General features: G+C 33.5%; 2 protein-coding genes across 3 annotated transcripts; both read left to right on the forward strand.

The window, feature by feature from the left end:
- Positions 1–62: 62 nt before the first annotated feature.
- LOC111698931 (oxysterol-binding protein-related protein 9) lies at positions 63–14,819 on the forward strand. Of its 2 annotated transcripts, XM_023469407.1 has the most exons (15): positions 63–227; positions 419–516; positions 2,625–2,730; positions 4,337–4,407; positions 5,710–5,800; positions 6,076–6,430; positions 7,442–7,584; positions 8,731–8,777; positions 9,697–9,775; positions 10,620–10,697; positions 11,617–11,681; positions 12,439–12,530; positions 13,185–13,264; positions 13,968–14,077; positions 14,458–14,819. In XM_023469407.1, exons 2-15 carry the CDS (start codon positions 425–427, stop codon positions 14,648–14,650), a joined length of 1,602 nt encoding a protein of 533 aa, XP_023325175.1. In that variant the 5' UTR covers positions 63–227; positions 419–424; the 3' UTR covers positions 14,651–14,819. The 2 variants fall into 2 exon arrangements, with proteins under 2 accessions (XP_023325175.1, XP_023325177.1); XM_023469409.1 differs by lacking the exons at positions 63–227; positions 14,458–14,819 and having other exon boundaries at positions 239–516; positions 13,914–13,975.
- A 752-nt stretch (positions 14,820–15,571) lies between these two features.
- LOC111698937 (uncharacterized) lies at positions 15,572–18,244 on the forward strand. Its single transcript, XM_023469420.1, has 4 exons — positions 15,572–15,748; positions 16,068–16,186; positions 16,800–16,838; positions 17,764–18,244. The coding sequence occupies exons 1-4, from the start codon at positions 15,691–15,693 to the stop codon at positions 17,857–17,859; spliced, it is 312 nt and encodes a 103-aa protein (XP_023325188.1). The 5' UTR covers positions 15,572–15,690; the 3' UTR covers positions 17,860–18,244.
- The last annotated feature ends 454 nt before the right edge of the window (positions 18,245–18,698 follow it).

An 18,698-nucleotide genomic window follows, 5' to 3' on the forward strand; every position in this document is an offset into this window, starting at 1 on the left:
AATCCGCCGGCCCTTTGTTACCCTCAATCCACTCTCTCCCTTAACTGCCAACCTCTTGTAGACCTCTAAACAGTAATTACATTCCGCTGTATACTTGTAGCTAGACAGACGCAGGGCGCCATTAAACTCTGTCAGAAATCAGAGACGGAAAATGCCGCAAATATTTTTAAAACAAGAAAATCCGCGGTTTTTACAAAACTGTCGGAAATTCATAAATTCTTGAATGTGTGAGTTCAGTTGTTTAGAATTCTTAAATTCAAAATAAGCATAGTTTTTTTTTGCATTTTATATTAATTATCAAATCTTTAATTCTGTGTGGAATCCGTCTAAAGTATTCAGGAATTGAAGGAGTCGGGAACAAATATCGTCTTCCAAATGTTTACGATGGATAAATTGTTCTTGAAAAAATAATTCTCAGAAAAAAATGTCTTCTGGGTCTCGAACTTGGATTCTAATGCCCTGGAAAATATTCTGTATGGATTTAAAACGTTGGGAGCCTATCGTGCTTCGAATAAGGTAGATTTCTTATAATAAAACGCGATTCATTAATTTCTTCTATTCGCTCTCAATCCCTCCCAAGTCAGTTTCTCATAATCTCTCAACCCGTCCCAGTTTCCGCTATTCCATCAACCCTTCCAAGCTTAGTTTTTCTATTCTCTCAATCCGTCCCAGCACAGTTTCTCCTGTTCTTTAACCCATCCCAGTTCAGTTTCTCCTTTTCTCTCAACCCGTCCCAACTCAGTTCCTCCTATTCTCTTTACTCGTTCCACTTTCATCTCAGTTTCTCCTTTTCTCTTAATCCGTCCCAGCTCAGTTTCTCCTATTCTCTTAACCCGTACCATCTCAGTCTCTCCTATTCTCAATTAATCCGTTCCAGCTCAGTTTCTCCTATTCTCTTAACCCGTCCCAGTTTCCCATATTCTGTTAACCCGCCCTAGCTCAGTTTCTCCTATTCTCTTAACCCGTCCCATCTCAGTTTCTCATATTCTCTCAACTAGTCCCAGCTTTTCATATTCTCTCAATCCGTCCTAGCTCAGATTCTCATTTTCTCTTAACCCGTCCCAGTTCAGTTTTCTCCGTTTCTCTCAACCCGTCCCAGTTCAGTTTCTCCTATTCTCTCAACCCGTCCCAGCTCGGTTTCTCATTTTCTCTTAATCCGTCCCAGTTCATTTTTCTCCGTTTCTCTCAACCCGTCCCAGCTCAGTTTCTCCTATTCTCTTAACCCGTCCCATCTCAGTTTCTCCTATTCTCTTAATCCGCCCCAGCTCAGTTTCTCCTATTCTCCTAACCCGTACCATCTCAGTTTCTCCTATTCTCTTAATCCGTCCCAGCTCAGTTTCTCCTATTCTCTTAACCCGTACCATCTCAGTTTCTCCTATTCTCTTAATCCGTCCCAGCTCAGTTTCTCCTATTCTCTTAACCCGTCCCAGTTTCTCATATTCTCTTAACCCGTCCTAGCTCAGTTTCTCCTATTCTCTTGACCCGTCCCATATCAGTTTCTCCTTTTCTCTTAATCCGTCCCAGCTCAGTTTCTCCCATTCTCTTAACCCGTCCCAGTTTCTCATATTCTCTCAACCCGTCCCAGCTCAGTTTCTCCTATTCTCTCAACCCGTCCCTGTTTCCGCTATTCTATTAACCCTTCCAAGCTTAGTTTCTCCTATTCTCTCAACTAGTCCCAGCTTTTCATATTCTCTCAATCAGTCCTAGCTCAGATTCTAATTTTCTCTTAACCCGTCCCAGTTCAGTTTTCTCCGTTTCTCTCAACCCGTCCCATCTCAGTTTCTTCTATTCTTTTAACCCGTCCCAGCTCAGTTTCTCCTATTCTCTTAACCCGTCCCATCTCAGTTTCTCCTATTCTCTCAACTAGTCCCAGTTTCTCATATTCTCTCAACTCGTCCCAGCTCAGTTTCTCCTATTCTCTCAACCCGTCCCATCTCAGTTTCTCCTATTCTCTCAACTAGTCCCAGCTTCTCATATTCTCTCAACCCGTCCCAGCTCAGTTTCTCATTTTCTCTTAACCCGTCTCAGTTCAGTTTTCTCCGTTTCTCTCAACCCGTCCCAGTTCATTTTCTCCTATTCTCTTAACCCGTCCTAGCTCAGTTTCTCCTATTCTCTTAACCCGTCCCATCTCAGTTTCTCATATTCTCTCAACTAGTCCCAGTTTCTCATATTCTCTCAACTCGTCCCAGCTCAGTTTCTCCTATACTCTCAACCTGCCCCAGCTCAGTTTCTCCTATTCTCTGAACCCGTCATAGCTTAGTTTCTCCTATTCTCTTAACCCGTCCCATCTCAGTTTCTCCTTTTTCTCTCAACCCAACCTAGCTCAGTTTCTCATATTATCTCCACCCGCCTCATATCTCCTATCCTCTCAAACCTTCCCAGTTTATTTTTCATTTTCTCTCAATCCATCCAAGCACAATTTCTCCTATTTTTCTATCTGTTAAAAGGTATTAATACATAAAAATTAACAATTTATTTTGTATCTACCAAGAAAATCCGCAAATGTTACTATCAAAAATGATAAAAAAAAATCCAATATTACCAATTCAAAGTTGTTGAGATTAATAAGACACCTAATCCTGAAGGATACAAATATCAAATATTTACGTTGTTTTTCTGTTGAGTGAGGAGGAGAACCTCGTGAACGTGTACAAGGAGAAAGACAGTCCTCTTCTACAGGAGATTAAACCTATTCTAACTATAAACCTATTTGGAGCAGTTTGTAAGAAGGTATATTAAACCTAACCTAACTATAAACCTACTCGGAGCAGTTTTTAAAAAGGTATTAAACCTATTCTAACTTTAAACCTACTCGGAGAAGTTTTTAAATAGGTATTAAACCTATTCTAACTTTAAACCTACTCGGAGAAGTTTGTAAGAAGGTATTAAACCTATTCTAACTATAAACCTTTACAGAACAGTTTGCAAGAAGGTAAAACCTATTCTAACTATAAACTTATAACACAGAACCTATTCTTACTAAAGGTATTAGAATTGATTATTTTGTATTAAAAGTATAAACGTATATAGTCTTTTTAGCTTGCATGTAATGTATTCTAGTATGTAGATGGTTTTAATTTTGTTTTAGAAAAATTTTACCTTCGGTCGTTTCAGTTTGACTTTTATTATTTCTAATGGATTTTTCCATTGTTTAGGACTAAAGCTTTTCCCTTTTTTATAGTTTAGGACTAACCTTTTCCTTTTCATAGTTTAGGACTAAAGCTTTTCCCTTTTCATAGTTTAGGACTAAGCTTTTCCTTTTCATTGTTTAGGACTAACCTTTCCCTTTTTTTATAGTTTAGGACTAACCTTTTCCTTTTCATAGTTTAGGACTAAAGCTTTTCCCTTTTCATAGTTTAGGACTAAGCTTTTCCTTTTCATTGTTTAGGACTAACCTTTCCCTTTTCATAGTTTAGGACTAACCTTTCCCTTTTCATAGTTTAGGACTAACCTTTCCCTTTTCATAGTTTAGGACTAAAGCTTTTCCCTTTTCATAGTTTAGGACTAACCTTTCCCTTTTCATAGTTTAGGACTGACCTTTCCATTTTTATAGTTTAGGACTAACCTTACCCTTTTCATAGTTTAGGACTAACTTTTCCCTTTTTATAGTTTAGGACTAACCTTTCCCTTTTCATAGTTTAGGACTAACCTTTCCCTTTTCATAGTTTAGGACTGACCTTTCCATTTTTATAGTTTAGGACTAACCTTTCCCTTTTCATAGTTTAGGACTAACTTTTCCCTTTTTATAGTTTAGGACTAACCTTTCCCTTTTCATAATTTAGGACTAACCTTTTCCCTTTTCATAGTTTAGGACTAACCTTTCCCTTTTCATAGTTTAGGACTAACCTTTCCTTGTTGTGTTGTATAATATTTCCTTGTCGTGTTGTATAATATTTCCTTGTTATGTTGTATAATATTTCCTTGTTGTGTTGTGTTATATTTCCTTGTTGTGTTGTATAATATTTCCTTGTTGCGTTGTATAATAATTCCTTGTTTTGTTGTATAATATTTCCTTGTTGTGTTGTATAATTGTATAATATTTCCTTGTTGTGTTGTATAATATTTCCTTGTTGTGTTGTATAATATTTCCTTGTTGTGTTGTATAATATTTCCTTGTTGCGTTGTATAATAATTCCTTGTTTTGTTGTATAATATTTCCTTGTTGTGTTGTATAATCTTTCCTTGTTTTGTTGTATAATATTTCTTTGTTGTGTTGTATAATATTTCCTTGTTGTGTTGTATAATATTTCTTTGTTGTGTTGTATAATATTTCCTTGTTGTGTTGTATAATATTTCCTTGTTGTGTTGTGTTATATTTCCTTGTTGTGTTGTATAGGGAGGAACGGAACGAGGGTTTGATGATTGTTGTTCTCTTGATGAGGAAACCTTATTTACTATTATCACCAGGGGGGACTAGAGAACACCCAACCCTGATGATGTCAGGTCACGTGATCAGTTAGTTTTAGAGAGAACACCAGAAGCTCTGTGGTTAGGACAATAAAAATGGACGCCGAAAACGTTGTGCTTAGCACTCTTTAATTATTTTATTAACGTGTGCTATATATAGACTTAGACATATATGTAATCTTAAAGAGACTGGGGCGGTGTAATTTCTTTTGAGATTCCATTTAAAGAGGTTCATGATCAATTTCAGCGTTATCCTTAAAATCTATATACAGGGTGGCCCACAAAACATGACAGTTGATGTCATCTTCCATATACTTGTTAACACAAATTCGAAATATAAGGAAGACGATTTTACCGACTCAAATGCTGATGACTATTTTCAAGACGTGTGTATCTATTTCCGACATGAAGCGCCCACATATAACCCTCGCTCCTTTGTTCCCCCCTCACCCCTCTACACATCCCAGTCCTCAGTCAGGTTAGGAGAGTTGAGCTAGTAACAGCTCCGACACAGGGAGCCTCTTGACTCCTTCATGATGATGACGCAGATACTCAGCTAGCAGCAGGCGTGCTTATACCCGAGGGTTCCCAGTTCATCATGCATTCCAGAGACAACATAATCGCTCATAGCCAGCATGACAAGCCGCGAAGTGCCATCAAATATTCATCATTAATTCCTTTGTTAATTTCTAAATCAACCAATTTTAACTCCGTCTTATATGCAAATATTTCAAAACTTTCGTTTTTAAATAAATGTTAGAAATATCCATTTTTAGATCTCTTTATTTTACTATAGTGACTTTTAAAGTCAACAATACTGTATTAGATATTATAGGCAGTTTATTTCGTTAAAAAATCTTTTGCTTGAATATATTTTACTTTGAAATCAATTTTACTATAACATGACTCCCAAATAATATTTTTATTATTTTCTTTGGTATCAAACAACCTAACAAATAATGGAAGAAGACATTCAAACTATTCACCAACTGTCATGTTTCTTGGGACACCCTGTATCTGATCAAAAATGTGGAAGATATCGTAGTTTTTCTGGCTTGACAATTTCCTATCCATATTGTTTTTGAAGAAAACATAGGCAATACACTTTATTATAGAGAAACCACAATTGAAAATAATTGACTTTTAGATAGAAGATGATTAATATCTCATGAAATCTTGATCAGACAAACCTTGTAAATTAACATGAATTAACGTCTAGAAACCCTTTAAACACGATGTCCAGATCGTGATCACTTGACCGGCGCTAAGGTTTGAGTTGTCTAGTCCCTGGTTCCTGGTCAGGGAGGAGAAGGAGGAAGAGTTCTTCTTCTGTACTCGACATCAGCAGGACAGAGATGAAACTGTTCTACTTCTCAATAAATCCATCTCACAGGTAAACAGGGTACCTGTGTACTCTGTACTCTGTACTCTGTACTCTGTACTCTGTACTTTGTACTATGTACTCTGTACACTGTACTCAACGAAAATGAGATTTCAGAGATAACTTTTTCCCCTAATATTTAAGGTCCCCAGAAACTGTACACTTGTTTCTCGCTATGCAAAATCATCTATTATGTAATTAATAGACTTGATTCGAAACAGAAGATATTAGTATCTTAATATTTTTCTTTTTAATCGGTTTCTGATCGTATTTTGAAACTGTTTTAGTTGAAACCAGATATATCCTTGAACTCAGACATGCCTAAGATCGAGCCTTCTCCGTGTCTACCCAATACAACTCCCAACCTGGAGCTAGGCTGGGAGAATCATCTATCCCGGAGTATATCTCCGGACCTGGATATGCTAGAGTTTGATTATGATCTCATGTACTCAGAGATCAACCCTCTCACCTGTAACAAGGAGAAGAACAGTAGCGTGGTTGGATCTGTGGTTGCTCAGCTCCTGAAAACTATGAACCCGTCCAGAGTTCGTCTCCCAACCTGTGTTCTAGAATGTAGATCCCTCCTAGAGAGCTATGCGGATGGGTTTGGAGCAACAAAATATTTTACCTCTATCGGACTAGGTACAATTATTGAATATTTTCCGGTGAGTGTTTTCATTTTGAAATCAAGACAATTATTTCCATAAAAGGATTGAAATTGAGTCTTTGTCTCAAACTCTAATTTTCTAATCTCTTTATCTATGCAACCCAATGCTGTAGACCTTTATATTTCAAACTATGAATTCTGATATTTCAAATTAAGACTTTGAAATATCAAAAGTCTTAATCGTTAAATGGCAATGATATAGGGTTTATAAAATTTGAGTTTGTTGCAACGACTCAATACCTAGCACTTGTATTGGGCTCATTTAGCTCCGCCGTTTTTTACTTTAAGCGATAAAAAAGTAACCTGAAAATTGTTGTATTTTGATGCAATTTATTGTTTGTGGGTTGTGATTCATGAAATATATATATAATATATTGTAGAGCAGGACGGATCTGCGAGGATGTAATATATATATATAATATATTATAGAGCAGGACGGATCTGCGAGTATGTATTATATATATAAAATATTGTAGAGCAGGACGGATCTGCGAGGATATGTATTATATATATAAAATATTGTAGAGCAGGACGGATCTGCGAGGATATAATATATATAATATATTGTAGAGCAGGACGGATTTGCGAGGATATAATATATATAATATATTGTAGAGCAGGACGGATCTGCGAGGATGTAATATATATATATATAAAATATTGTAGTGCAGGACGGATTTGCGAGGATATAATATATATATAATATATTGTAGAGCAGGACGGATCTGCGAGGATTTAATATATATATAAAATATTGTAGAGCAGGACGGATCTGCGAGGATATAATATATATATAATATTGTAGAGCAGAGACAAATATTTGAAATTTTGATTTTTCATAAACCTTCCCTGGGGTCCCTAGATGTCCCACAAAAAATTTGGGCCCGATCGGTTCAGCCGTTTTGACGTTTATTGGATACAAACAAACAAACAAACAGACAAACAAACAGACAGACAAGCCAAATTTATATATAGATATAATATAGAGCAGGACGGATCTGCGAGGTTGCTTGCTGTTCTCCGGTTTTATATCTCTACTCTGAAGTGTACCCGTCCCATAGATTCTCCGTGTAAACCTTACAATCCTATCCTTGGAGAGTTCTTTACTTGTTCCTGGCAGATTCATGGGGTAAACTTGGTGCAGCTGGGTCATTTCATAGGAAGACATTTAATAGAAAGAAATTTCATAGATAGATTTTTTTTCTTTCTTTCAAGTAATTTTATCTGCTAAATCATACCCTGTTCTATCTACGATCTTTGATTATTACTTCACATATTATTTATATTTTTGCTTTAAACTGATAACATATTATTTTGAAATGTCCTATCTATGAATTTCTTTTTTTATGAAATGTCCTATCTATGAAATGTCTTGTCTATGAAATTTCCAATCTATAAAATGTCCTGTCTATGAAATGTCCTGTCTATGAAATGTCCTGTCTATGAAATGTCCTGTCTATGAAATGTCCTGTCTATGAAATGTCCTGTCTATGAAATGTCTTGTCTATGAAATGTCCTGTCTATGAAATGTCTTATCTATTAAATGTCCTATCTATGATTTTGTTATCTATAAATGTCTTTCTATGAAACTTTACTCGTTCCCGGCCGATACATGATGTAAACACTAAACATGGGATATAATCTAATCTAAAGTTTAGATTTATAACATTGTATTGATCTCTATTTATAGAGTGGGATCCGATACACAACGGTACCCCTTTACCCCTTAAATCTTTGCCTGATCAAGACTTAATAGCTTGTTTAGCTTGAAGGTTGGAACTATGACAATTTTCTCTTTTAACTAAAGAGACTTGTGGATTTATGCTATACGGAAACAATTAGAAAATCATTAAAATTGAACTGTTCAAGTGAGAAAAACGACAATATCTTTCTTATTTTGACTCAGATTACAGTTTAAAGGGTATGGTTGTGAATTGGAGATCACATTTTATAAATGGGACTCTTTGGAAATTACCATGCAGCTCCTTGATTAACATTTTGGTCTTTCTTTTCCTCAGTCCTCAGTTCTTAATACTTCTTTCTCTGATTTAAGAGATAGTTTACACAGTTTACATAATTTGGTTGTAGATATATAGGTATTAGAAAATTGAGATTTGTTGCAAAGACTCAATTCCTTTCTTGAAATAAACATTAGATGATAATAAAAGTAGTATGTAACCAATCAATTCATGAATTCAGTATGATTCATCTTATCTGTTATCTTCTTGAACACCCTTATTTATGAGGTTACAATGCACATTACACTAATGTTCAGGGTTCCGAGGAGAATGATCAAGTCAAGTTCTTTGCTGAACAATTAAGGCATGATTAATTGGAGATATTTTATTTATTAATTTATTATGTCGTCCATGATAAATATTTACCAACAGAAAAGATGACACTTCTGATGCGACTGTACATATAACAGAATTTATTTAGTCTTTTTTCTAACATTCTTAAATTTCAAATTTTTCTAAAATATTTCCAAAATATACAATTTTACACCCCCAACAAATCAACTTAGTTCAACAACTAATACATTTTAAATTAAACCTAAGCTAAATAATTTTCCAGTATTTGTTTTTATTTAGCAAATTTTATTTAGTTTACTACAGGGTGTCCCATGAAACATGACAGTTGGTGAAAAGTTTTAAATGTCTTCTTCCATAATTAGTTAAGTTGCTTGATACTAAAGAGAATGATAAAAATGTTAAATGGCAATCATATTATAGTAAAATTAATAAATTTGAGGAAAAGATGTTTTTTAACGAAATAAACTGCAAAAAGTCTTTAATATCCTTTACAATATATGGAAGAAGACATTCAAAACTAATTACCAACTTTCATGTTTGGTGGGACACCCTGTATCAGATTTTCCTATGTAAAATTTAATTACCGACATTTTTAGGTTTTGTTGTGTGTGTATATATACATATATATATATATATATATTATATATGTATGGTGATTTCATAGTAATCTAAAGGTTGTAAGCCCTCATGCAAAAATCGAATATAACTCTGCCGATTAATTCCTAAAACCTAAATCCAAAAAGCTTGCTTTAGAATTTAAAAATGCATTTGTAAAACTGAAGGCCTGGATTTTGCAACGCTTCAAAAATGTTTCAGTATTAAATTTTTCAACAGAAAAGTGTTGATTCAAAACATTTGTTACATTATTTGATATTGTTCTAATACATTTATTGTTTTGTTCTTAATCTAAAATATCTGTATCTTGTCAGTCATCATCCTCCTGTAACAGCCTCCTATGCAGAGCACTCCAATACTAGAGTAACCTACACCAGTCTTATTCATACTAAGGAACAATATTATAAACTAGTTTGGAAACCCAGCGCTTCCCATGGAGTTTTCAATATAAAAGTCGACCAACTCAGCTCAGAATTTTAAAACCAAGCTGAGAACATTACCCAATCAAAATTTGAGCCAAATCGGTTGAGGGCTTAGGGTCGGATATTCAAACAGAGATTACTACCTTACAGATATCTTACATTGACTCTTAAACCTTAAATCTTAAACTTCTCCAGTTCTCTCATCAGTTTTCTCATCATACTTAATCTTAAACCTTAAATAGTTATTTTCTTAAACCTCTCCAGTTCTCCATCAGTTTTCTCATCATACTTTAAACCTTAAAGAGTTATTTTTCTTAAACTTCTCAAGTTCTCCATCAGTTTTCTCATCATACTTAATCTTAAACCTTAAATAGTTATTTTCTTAAACTTCTCCAGTTCTCCATCAGTTTGCTATCATACTTAATCTTAAACCTTATATAGTTATTTTTCTTAAACTTCTCCAGTTCTCCATCAGTTTTCTCATATACTTAATCTTAAACCTTAAAGAGTTATTTTTCTTAAACTTCTCAAGTTCTCCATCAGTTTTCTCATCATACTTAATCTTAAACCTTAAATAGTTATTTTCTTAAACTTCTCAATTTTGTCATCAGTTTTCTCATCATACTTAATCTTAAACCTTAAATAGTTATTTTTCTTAAGCTTCTCAATTTCTCCATCAGTTTTCTCATCATACTTAATCTTAAACCTTTTCCCTTAGTCTTCCAGATCATCTTATCTTTTATTTATTTTTTCAGTTAAAACCATCCGTTCCCTCTGGATCTCCAGTCTGAAGTTTAGATAATATTGTTGTACAGTCTGGTTTAAGGAAAACATGGAAACCTCCTTTCCTTGAAAGCCTACTTGTGGAACATGTAGGAGAGGCAAGCTTAAAGGTAAATATCTCACAGAGGGTAAATATTTACGGAGTTGTTATTAGGCATATAGACGAAATATTAACAGAGTTATCATTAACCAGAGAGGAGAAATATTAACAGAGTTATCATTAACCAGAGAGGAGAAATATTAACAGAGTTCTTACAGAGTTGTAAACTACCAATAATATTTCTAGGTTCTGGAATATAATTAAGAGTTTATCATGATAAAATTTCAAGGTTCTGTAATATAATAACTAGTATATATCATGATAATATTTCAAGGTTCTGGAATACATTGAGGAGTATATCATGATAATATTTCTAGGTTCTAGAATATAATGAGTAGTATATCATGATAATATTTCTAGGTTCTGGAATATAATAAGTAGTATATATCATGATAATATTTCTAGGTTCTGGAATATAATTAAGATTATATCATGATAATATTTCAAGGTTCTGTAATATAATTAAGGGTATATCATGATAATATTTCTAGGTTCTGGAATATAATAAGTAGTATATATCATGATAATATTTCAAGGTTCTGGAATATAATTAAGAGTATATCATGATAATATTTCTAGGTTCTGGAATATAATTAAGAGTATATCATGATAATATTTCAAGGTTCTGTAATATAATAAGTAGTATATATCATGATAATATTTCAAAGTTCTGGAATACAATGAAGAGTATATCATGATAATATTTCAAGGTTCTTCAATATAATAAGTAGTATATATCATGATAATATTTTTAGGTTCTGAAATATTATGAAGAATATATCATGATAATATTTAAAGGTTCTGGAATACGATGAAGAATATACATCATGATAATATTTCAAGGTTCTGGAATATACTGAGGAATACATCATGATAAAATTTCAAGGTTCTGGAATATAATGAGGAATACATCATGATAATATTTCAAGGTTCTGGAATACAATGAGGAATACATCATGACCTTTCCTAATGCAGTTGTCTCATCAGTTCTTAGGTATACCTAGAGTCAGATATTAATATGCCAAATTATAGAATTTGAATGAATTGAGGTTTTAATTTTTTGCAACGTATATTCTGCAATATTTAATCTTTAATTTTTATTTAATTGATTTGATTCTTTAAGCTAATCTTCTGAAAATAGGGGGGATTTGAAAAAGTTCTATTTTTATAGAAAAATTCAGCTGATTAACTTTTGTATTTTTTTAGTAATTCTTTGATTTTCTAGAATGCTCATTAAAGATCTTATTTATTTGAATTACTTAAAATATACAGGGTGTACCAATAAACATGGGAATTCAGTGACGAATTCGATATCGTCTTTTCAAATAATTCTTTGATTTAGTATAGTGATACCTACTGAGAAAGCTGTAATCTGTAAGAGTTTCGTCTGCTATGTTCACATTTTGTTTGTTTATGTTTTGTTTTGACTGCATACGGTTGTACTTAGAAAAAAAAGAAAATTACAGTATACAAACAGAGTAAACTTGTCCTTCTCCACTCTGTTCATCTTGCGGAGACATTATAGACACATCTTTGCAGTCTTTTACCCTTTTCATAAAATAAACTCTAGCAGACATAATAATATTATGGCTTTTGAAATTAGGTATTACAATGCTAATTCATAACAAAGACGATCTCGAATTCGTCACTGAATTCCCATGTTTTTTGGGACACCCTGTACTATAATAATATAATTCTTTTCCAAGTGTATTTTTATTAATTAATTGACTAAAAGACATTTTTTCATTAAGATCTCCCCAGCTGATGTTAGAGGGCTCAGTTAAAATAAACTGTGTAGAAACTGGGTGTTCGGCAGAGTTAACATTTACAGATAAATTTCAAGGAACTGGTTTTATTCATATATTGTGAACATATTAACTGCATGCAAACATGAAAACAGATACTACAGACATTGAAAAGTTTTTTAAAATTATTAATTTCTCGCCATATCTATATGTGCGTTCATTTTTTACATTATTATAGAAAACTATTTTGTGTTATCATTACGATCTCTTTTATATAAAATATGAGGACCATGTTTAAACCTACAATGATTAAGATAATGTTTAAAGAAAGTGTTAGAAAAACATAAAAGAGAGGTTTGGATGAATTCGAATCAAATTCGAGTTCGATCACTACTAATTCTATTTCTATCTGTTGCGTCTATAAGGAGAAAATGGTTGAAAACCCTTAATGTCCACGAGCGTATAGCCCATGTAAATTCACTTGTTTGAATTATTCCACTCAAACCGTAAAATAATTAAATTAAATTTAAAACTGATCCTTTTATTATTATAATATATGAATTCCGAAAAATGTTAGGGTAATTTTAATGTTGTTTAATGTTATTTTTTACATATGATGTACTTAAAAGGACTATTATTTTGTCGCTAGGTGTTTCTGGTAGGTAGAAGTAATCAAATCCGATTTGATTAGGATTCAGCCTAACCCATCTTTTCAAACCCTAACCCCTTTAAACCTATAAAGATTAAAACAGTAAAGGGTAGAACAAGAGGACTAGATCAAGATATAGAATTCAATGGACTCTGGAACCAAGTTGTCTATATTCTAAACGAGGTGAGAATCAATTAATAAAAAGATTCATTTTTAATAATCTTCAATGTATAAAAAATACGTGATTAAATCCGTCATAATAAGTGATTGAAAAGTTGCAAGCTCTCACACAAAAATCGATAAGAATTTTACCCATTACTTCTGAAAAGGATTTGAGTCTTGGCCACAAACTCTGATTTTAATATTCCTAAATCCTTGCAACACAATCTCGTAGACCTTAGATATTTCAAACTTTTAATTCTGTCAGATCAATTAATCTAAGTTTGAAATATCATGTTGCAAAGATATAGGGATTGGAAAAAGAACATGTCCAGTAAATATATGTTTAGGATAAGGGTTCAGCTCCATACCTCTGGTTAGTATGGAGTAAAGATATGTTTAGGATAGGGGTTCAGCTCCAGTACCTCTGATTGGTATGGAGTAAATATATGTTTAGGATACTGTTTCAGTTCCAGTACCCCTAGTTAGTATGGAGTAAATATATATTTAGGATAAGGGTTCAGCTCCAGTACCCCTGGTTAGTATGGAGTAAATATATGTTTAGGATAAGGGTTAAGCTCCAGTACCTCTGATTAGTATGGAGTAAATATATGTTTAGGATAAGAGTTCAGTTCCAGTACCTCTGATTAGTATGGAGTAAATTTATGTTTAGGATAAGGGTTCAGCTCCAGTACCTCTGATTAGTATGGAGTAAACATATATTTAGGATAAGGGTTCAGCTCCAGTACCTCTGATTAATATGGAGTCCTGGACAGGACCTGAACTGAACAAGGTTGTTTCTCCTCTTGCAACCCAGAAACTGAACGAGTCCAGGAGGAAAATTATCAATAGTAATTTTAACGGAGTTTTGCTTCTGAAGAAAATTATTTGTTCATATTCCCCTTTTAGAAGTTAACTTTTTTTATTTTGAAATAAAGTCTATTGTGGATGAAGTAAACAAATGATAGACTTGCTGGACTTTGCAAACATTTCTCAGATCTTTAATCATTAATCTAAAATAAAAAAATCTAAATTTTATCAATTTTATCAAACCTTTAATACTTTATGAATGTAAAACCATTAGCTTTGTCCAAAATCAAAAACTTGTAAGATTGTTAAATGTTGTCTTCCTATTCCACGATTTAATGGATCTTACTGTAATTTCAAACCTGAAAATTATATCTATTTTTTTCTTTATTATTTGATAACAAATATAGATTATGGCGCCACGTGACCCGCGCACTTGCCGGTTATCCTTCCGGTTTATCAGGCGACGAGGCTAAATATCAAATAGAGGTCGCGGCAAGGAAGCGCAGTCAAGAAATGGCCGCACAGAAGACGACTTGGAAACCAGAGTTCTTTCAAGGAGATCTTAATTCAAGAATGAAGTTTAAATTTGAAATGAACTAATCATGTTTATTGTTTGTTATTGTTTTTTTATCACTCTTTAAAAGAGTATGATATATATATAAATATCTGTATTAAATGTTAACTTATTATTAAGATATCTTAATATTAAACAAAGGTTATCTTTGTAATCCTATTATATCAGGAATTGAAAATAAACAAAAATAAGTCATTTATGTTAAATGACTAAAATCTAATAATCTATCTTGGTTCTGAAACAAGTTTTTAAGTCTTACCTTGCTTAGCTACAAGCATAAAGTTCTATTTTTTAATCTAAATTTTTGTTCTTAAAGAGACTGTTATAGATATACTTTAAAGTTTCCCTTCCATTTATAGAGTGGCATGTCCGATTCCCCTTGGTACCTTTAAAACTTTATTGATAACAAATGCAATCGATTTATCCATAATGTTCTTTTCAATTATTTTCTATTGTGCGTGGTTTCACTGAGAAAGTTACTTGCGGATTTCTGCCTCAAAAAAAAATGGAAGATATTGTCAGTAATAATTTTACTTTTATAATTTAAACAAGAAAATCGGCGCTTCTACATTATTGATAAGATAAAGATTTAAAAGATACTGTTGTGAATCGGACATGCCTGCTTTAAATGAATGGTCACTTGAAAATACAACCGCAGTTTCTTTAAAATATAATTTACCTAACTCGGCTAACTATACCTGCAGGTTTGTACAATTATAATTTAATGTTTCGAAACCAGATTTTTAAATGCAATTAAATCATATTTTTATCCAGGCACAAAAAGAGTTTCAGATAAATTCTTTAAAATGTTTAATGTTAAAGGTTTATGACAACATTAGATGTTTTTAATCTTTGTGTTTCTCAATTTGAGAAGTTTTTACTACCCGGGAAAATTCTACGTTTTCTGGGAAACCTGAAAGCAGCGAAATTGAACCAAAAACTGATTATCATGGTTCACCTCTTCTCCAGTACTATAGTATATACCTTGAGCTTAAATACGTCTCAGCTCAGAACCATCCTAGAAGTGGAACCAACAGGAGGAAGATATTAAACTAAATAGATCATAATGAAACTTCTCATCTTGGTCTCCTTCTTCTCAGTGTTTATAGCAGTCGTATTTTCACGTAAGTGCAATTTCTTAAAATCGCGTTTGCAAGAATACAAAAACCAGTTCTAATCAAAAAGCTTTCTTGGGGTCAGAAATTAAGCTTAGATAAGAAAAAGAGTTTGGGGCATTATATTTCTATTTTTGAGGGGACATACAGTTTACACTAAACACATTACACACTTATAGAACAATATATAATTTGCAAATTATTTTATCATAAATTACACAATAATAACCTACCAAAACTTATAGTTAATAAAATCTCTTTATTAGTGAAGACTTGTATTGATACAAAAATGTAAATTTTAAAAAATTATTTTGAAATTTTGATTTAGAAAACCGGTTTTTTGATTTTGGCGGAGCAGCTTCCAACTTTATAGGAGCAGCGGTCAACTCAGTGATAGGTCGGGACTGTCGGGGTAGACCACAGGGAGATTACTTCTACGGATGTCAGGTTAGGTTAGGGTAGAACACAGGGAGATTACTTCTACGGATGTCAGGTTAGGTTAGGGTAGAACACAGGGAGATTACTTCTACGGATGTCAGGTTAGGTTAGGGTAGAATACAGGGAGATTAATTCTACGGATGTCAGGTTATGTTAGGATAGAGCACAGGGAGATTGCTTCTACGGATGTCAGGTTAGGTTAGGGTAGACCACAGGGAGATTACTTCTTCGGATGTTAGGTTATGTCGGGGTAGAACACAGGGAGATTACTTCTACGGATGCCTGGTTAGGTCGGGGTAGAACACAGGGAGATTACTTCTACGGACGTCAGGTTAGGTTAGGGTAGAACACAGGGAGATTACCTCTACGGATGTCAGGTTAGGTTAGGGTAGAACACAGGGAGATTACTTCTACGGATGTCAGGTTAGGTTAGGGTAGAAGACAGGGAGATTACTTCTACGGACTTCAGACTAGGCTAGGGTAGACACAGGGAGATTACTTAATGGATGTCAGGTTAGGTCGCGGTAGAACACAGGGAGATTACTTCTACGGATGTCAGGTTAGGTCAGGGTAGACTTGCTTTTTTAAATCTGATCTTTCTTTGATTATCTTTCTTTTTCAGTGCATTGGACCTTTAAATATCGGAAGGAAGAAGAGATCGGTAAATTAATGAGAATTATTTAGAATTTTTAGAATTTTTTATCACAGGCCTAAACCCAGCCTCTACCCTAATGTAAATCATATTCCTTAATCCTGTTCTATCCACTATTCCTGTTCTATCCACTAATACTGTTCTATCCTCTAATCCTGTTCTATCCACTAATCCAGTTCTATCCACTTATCCTATTCCGTCCACTAATCCTGTTCTACCCAATAATCCTATTCTATCCAATAATCCTGTTCTATCCACTAATCCTGTTCTATCCAATAATCTGTTCTATCCAATAATCCTGTTCTATCCACTAACCCTATGCTATTCACTAATACTGTTCTATCCACTAATACTGTTCATTCACTAATACTGTTCTATCCACTAATACTGTTCTATCCACTAATACTGTTCTATTCACTTATCCTGTTCTATCCACTAATCCTATTCTATCCACTAATCCTATTCTATCCACTAGTCTTATTCTATCTAATCCTGTTCTATCTACTAATCCTGTTCTATCCAATAATCTTGTTCTATCCACTAACCCTATGCTATTCACTAATACTGTTCTATCCACTAATACTGTTCTATCCACTAATACTGTCCTATACACTAATACTGTTCTATCCACTAATCCTGTTCTATCCTCTAATCCTGTTCTATCTACTAATCCTGTTCTATCCTCTAATCCTGTTATATCAACTAATCCTGTTCTATCCTCTAATCCTGTTCTATCTACTAATATCCTGTCTAATCCTGTTCTATCCTCTAATCCTGTTCTATCTACTAATCCTGTTCTATCCTCTAATACTGTTCTATCCACTAATACTGTTCTATCCACTAATCCTGTTCTATCCACTAATACTGTTCTATCCACTAATCCTGTTCTATCCACTAATATTCTTCTATCCACTAATCCTGTTCTATCTATCAGCCCCAGGGGACAAGGTTCCTGAACAGTAACCAGGGACTAGGAGGAGACTTTATCAGATGTTCCATTGGTTCCTTTCTCGGCAGAAATGGAAAATAAATCGAAAAATGGAAAATCAAGAAATCAAAAATTCAAGACTGAGTTGATCCACTAGAAAATCATCAAAATTCGTCATCTTCCCTGTTTATAAACTGGGCATTAAAGGGAATGTTAATGTAATTTAGAGTGACCCTCCGTATAAAGATTGGCCTGGGGCATGCTCGATTAGCAACTGTACTCTTTAAACCTTTATCTGATCAATTATCTGAAAGATATCGTCGGTTTACAAGTTTGCAACGTGTTTAATTCTAATAATTTACTGAAATGTTTCTGCACCATTATCCGGAAGTCACTTTTTCGAAGCTAATTACGCTAATAATAGTCCCTTCGATTATGGAAACTTAATGAAAATACTAAAAATAAATAAGTATTGTAATTTTGGTTTTTCAGTTTTTTCAATTGAGAGTAGTACGTACAGGGTTATCCACAAAGGATAAGACCATGAAGACGACCTAAAATCCTTAATTCCGTCGAACTGAAGCTTTAATTTGATCTTTGGACTTTACATGCTATATATAGAAATTTGTGCTAAATGATTTGACAAAAGAGAGTGAAATATATAAACCAAGAATCTAGAAAAAGACTGAATAAAAATCATACAGTCGTCTCTGAAGTCTTGTAGGTAACCCTGTAATTATGATTACTTATTCAATTAATATGATTTTTCATGGTCATTATTTTAATATAATGAAGAAAGGTTTGAGAGACAGCTGTATGGAAAATTCCTTACTCCTGGTTTAGATAATTTAGCAAAATTGCAATTCTCTAAAACTGCATTTTGCAAAGTGCATTTGTAACACACGATTTTTTTTTGAAACAGATGAAACAGCAAAATTATG

Source organism: Eurytemora carolleeae, unplaced genomic scaffold, assembly GCF_000591075.1.
Source record: "Eurytemora carolleeae unplaced genomic scaffold, Eaff_2.0 scaffold129, whole genome shotgun sequence".
NCBI lineage: Eukaryota > Metazoa > Arthropoda > Copepoda > Calanoida > Temoridae > Eurytemora > Eurytemora carolleeae.

Coding starts and splice junctions, on each gene's coding strand:
- LOC111698937 (XM_023469420.1), top strand. CDS start 15,691: ATGAAACTTCTCATCTTGGTCTCCTTCTTCTCAGTGTTTATAGCAGTC. Junction 16,187..16,799: donor ATTACTTCTACGGATGTCAG/GTTAGGTTAGGG, acceptor TTTCTTTTTCAG/TGCATTGGACCTTTAAATAT. Junction 16,839..17,763: donor TCGGAAGGAAGAAGAGATCG/GTAAATTAATGA, acceptor TCTATCTATCAG/CCCCAGGGGACAAGGTTCCT.
- LOC111698931 (XM_023469407.1), top strand. CDS start 425: ATGTCTTCTGGGTCTCGAACTTGGATTCTAATGCCCTGGAAAATATTC. Junction 7,585..8,730: donor GTTCCTGGCAGATTCATGGG/GTAAACTTGGTG, acceptor ACTAATGTTCAG/GGTTCCGAGGAGAATGATCA. Junction 11,682..12,438: donor GTTGTCTCATCAGTTCTTAG/GTATACCTAGAG, acceptor TTTTTCATTAAG/ATCTCCCCAGCTGATGTTAG.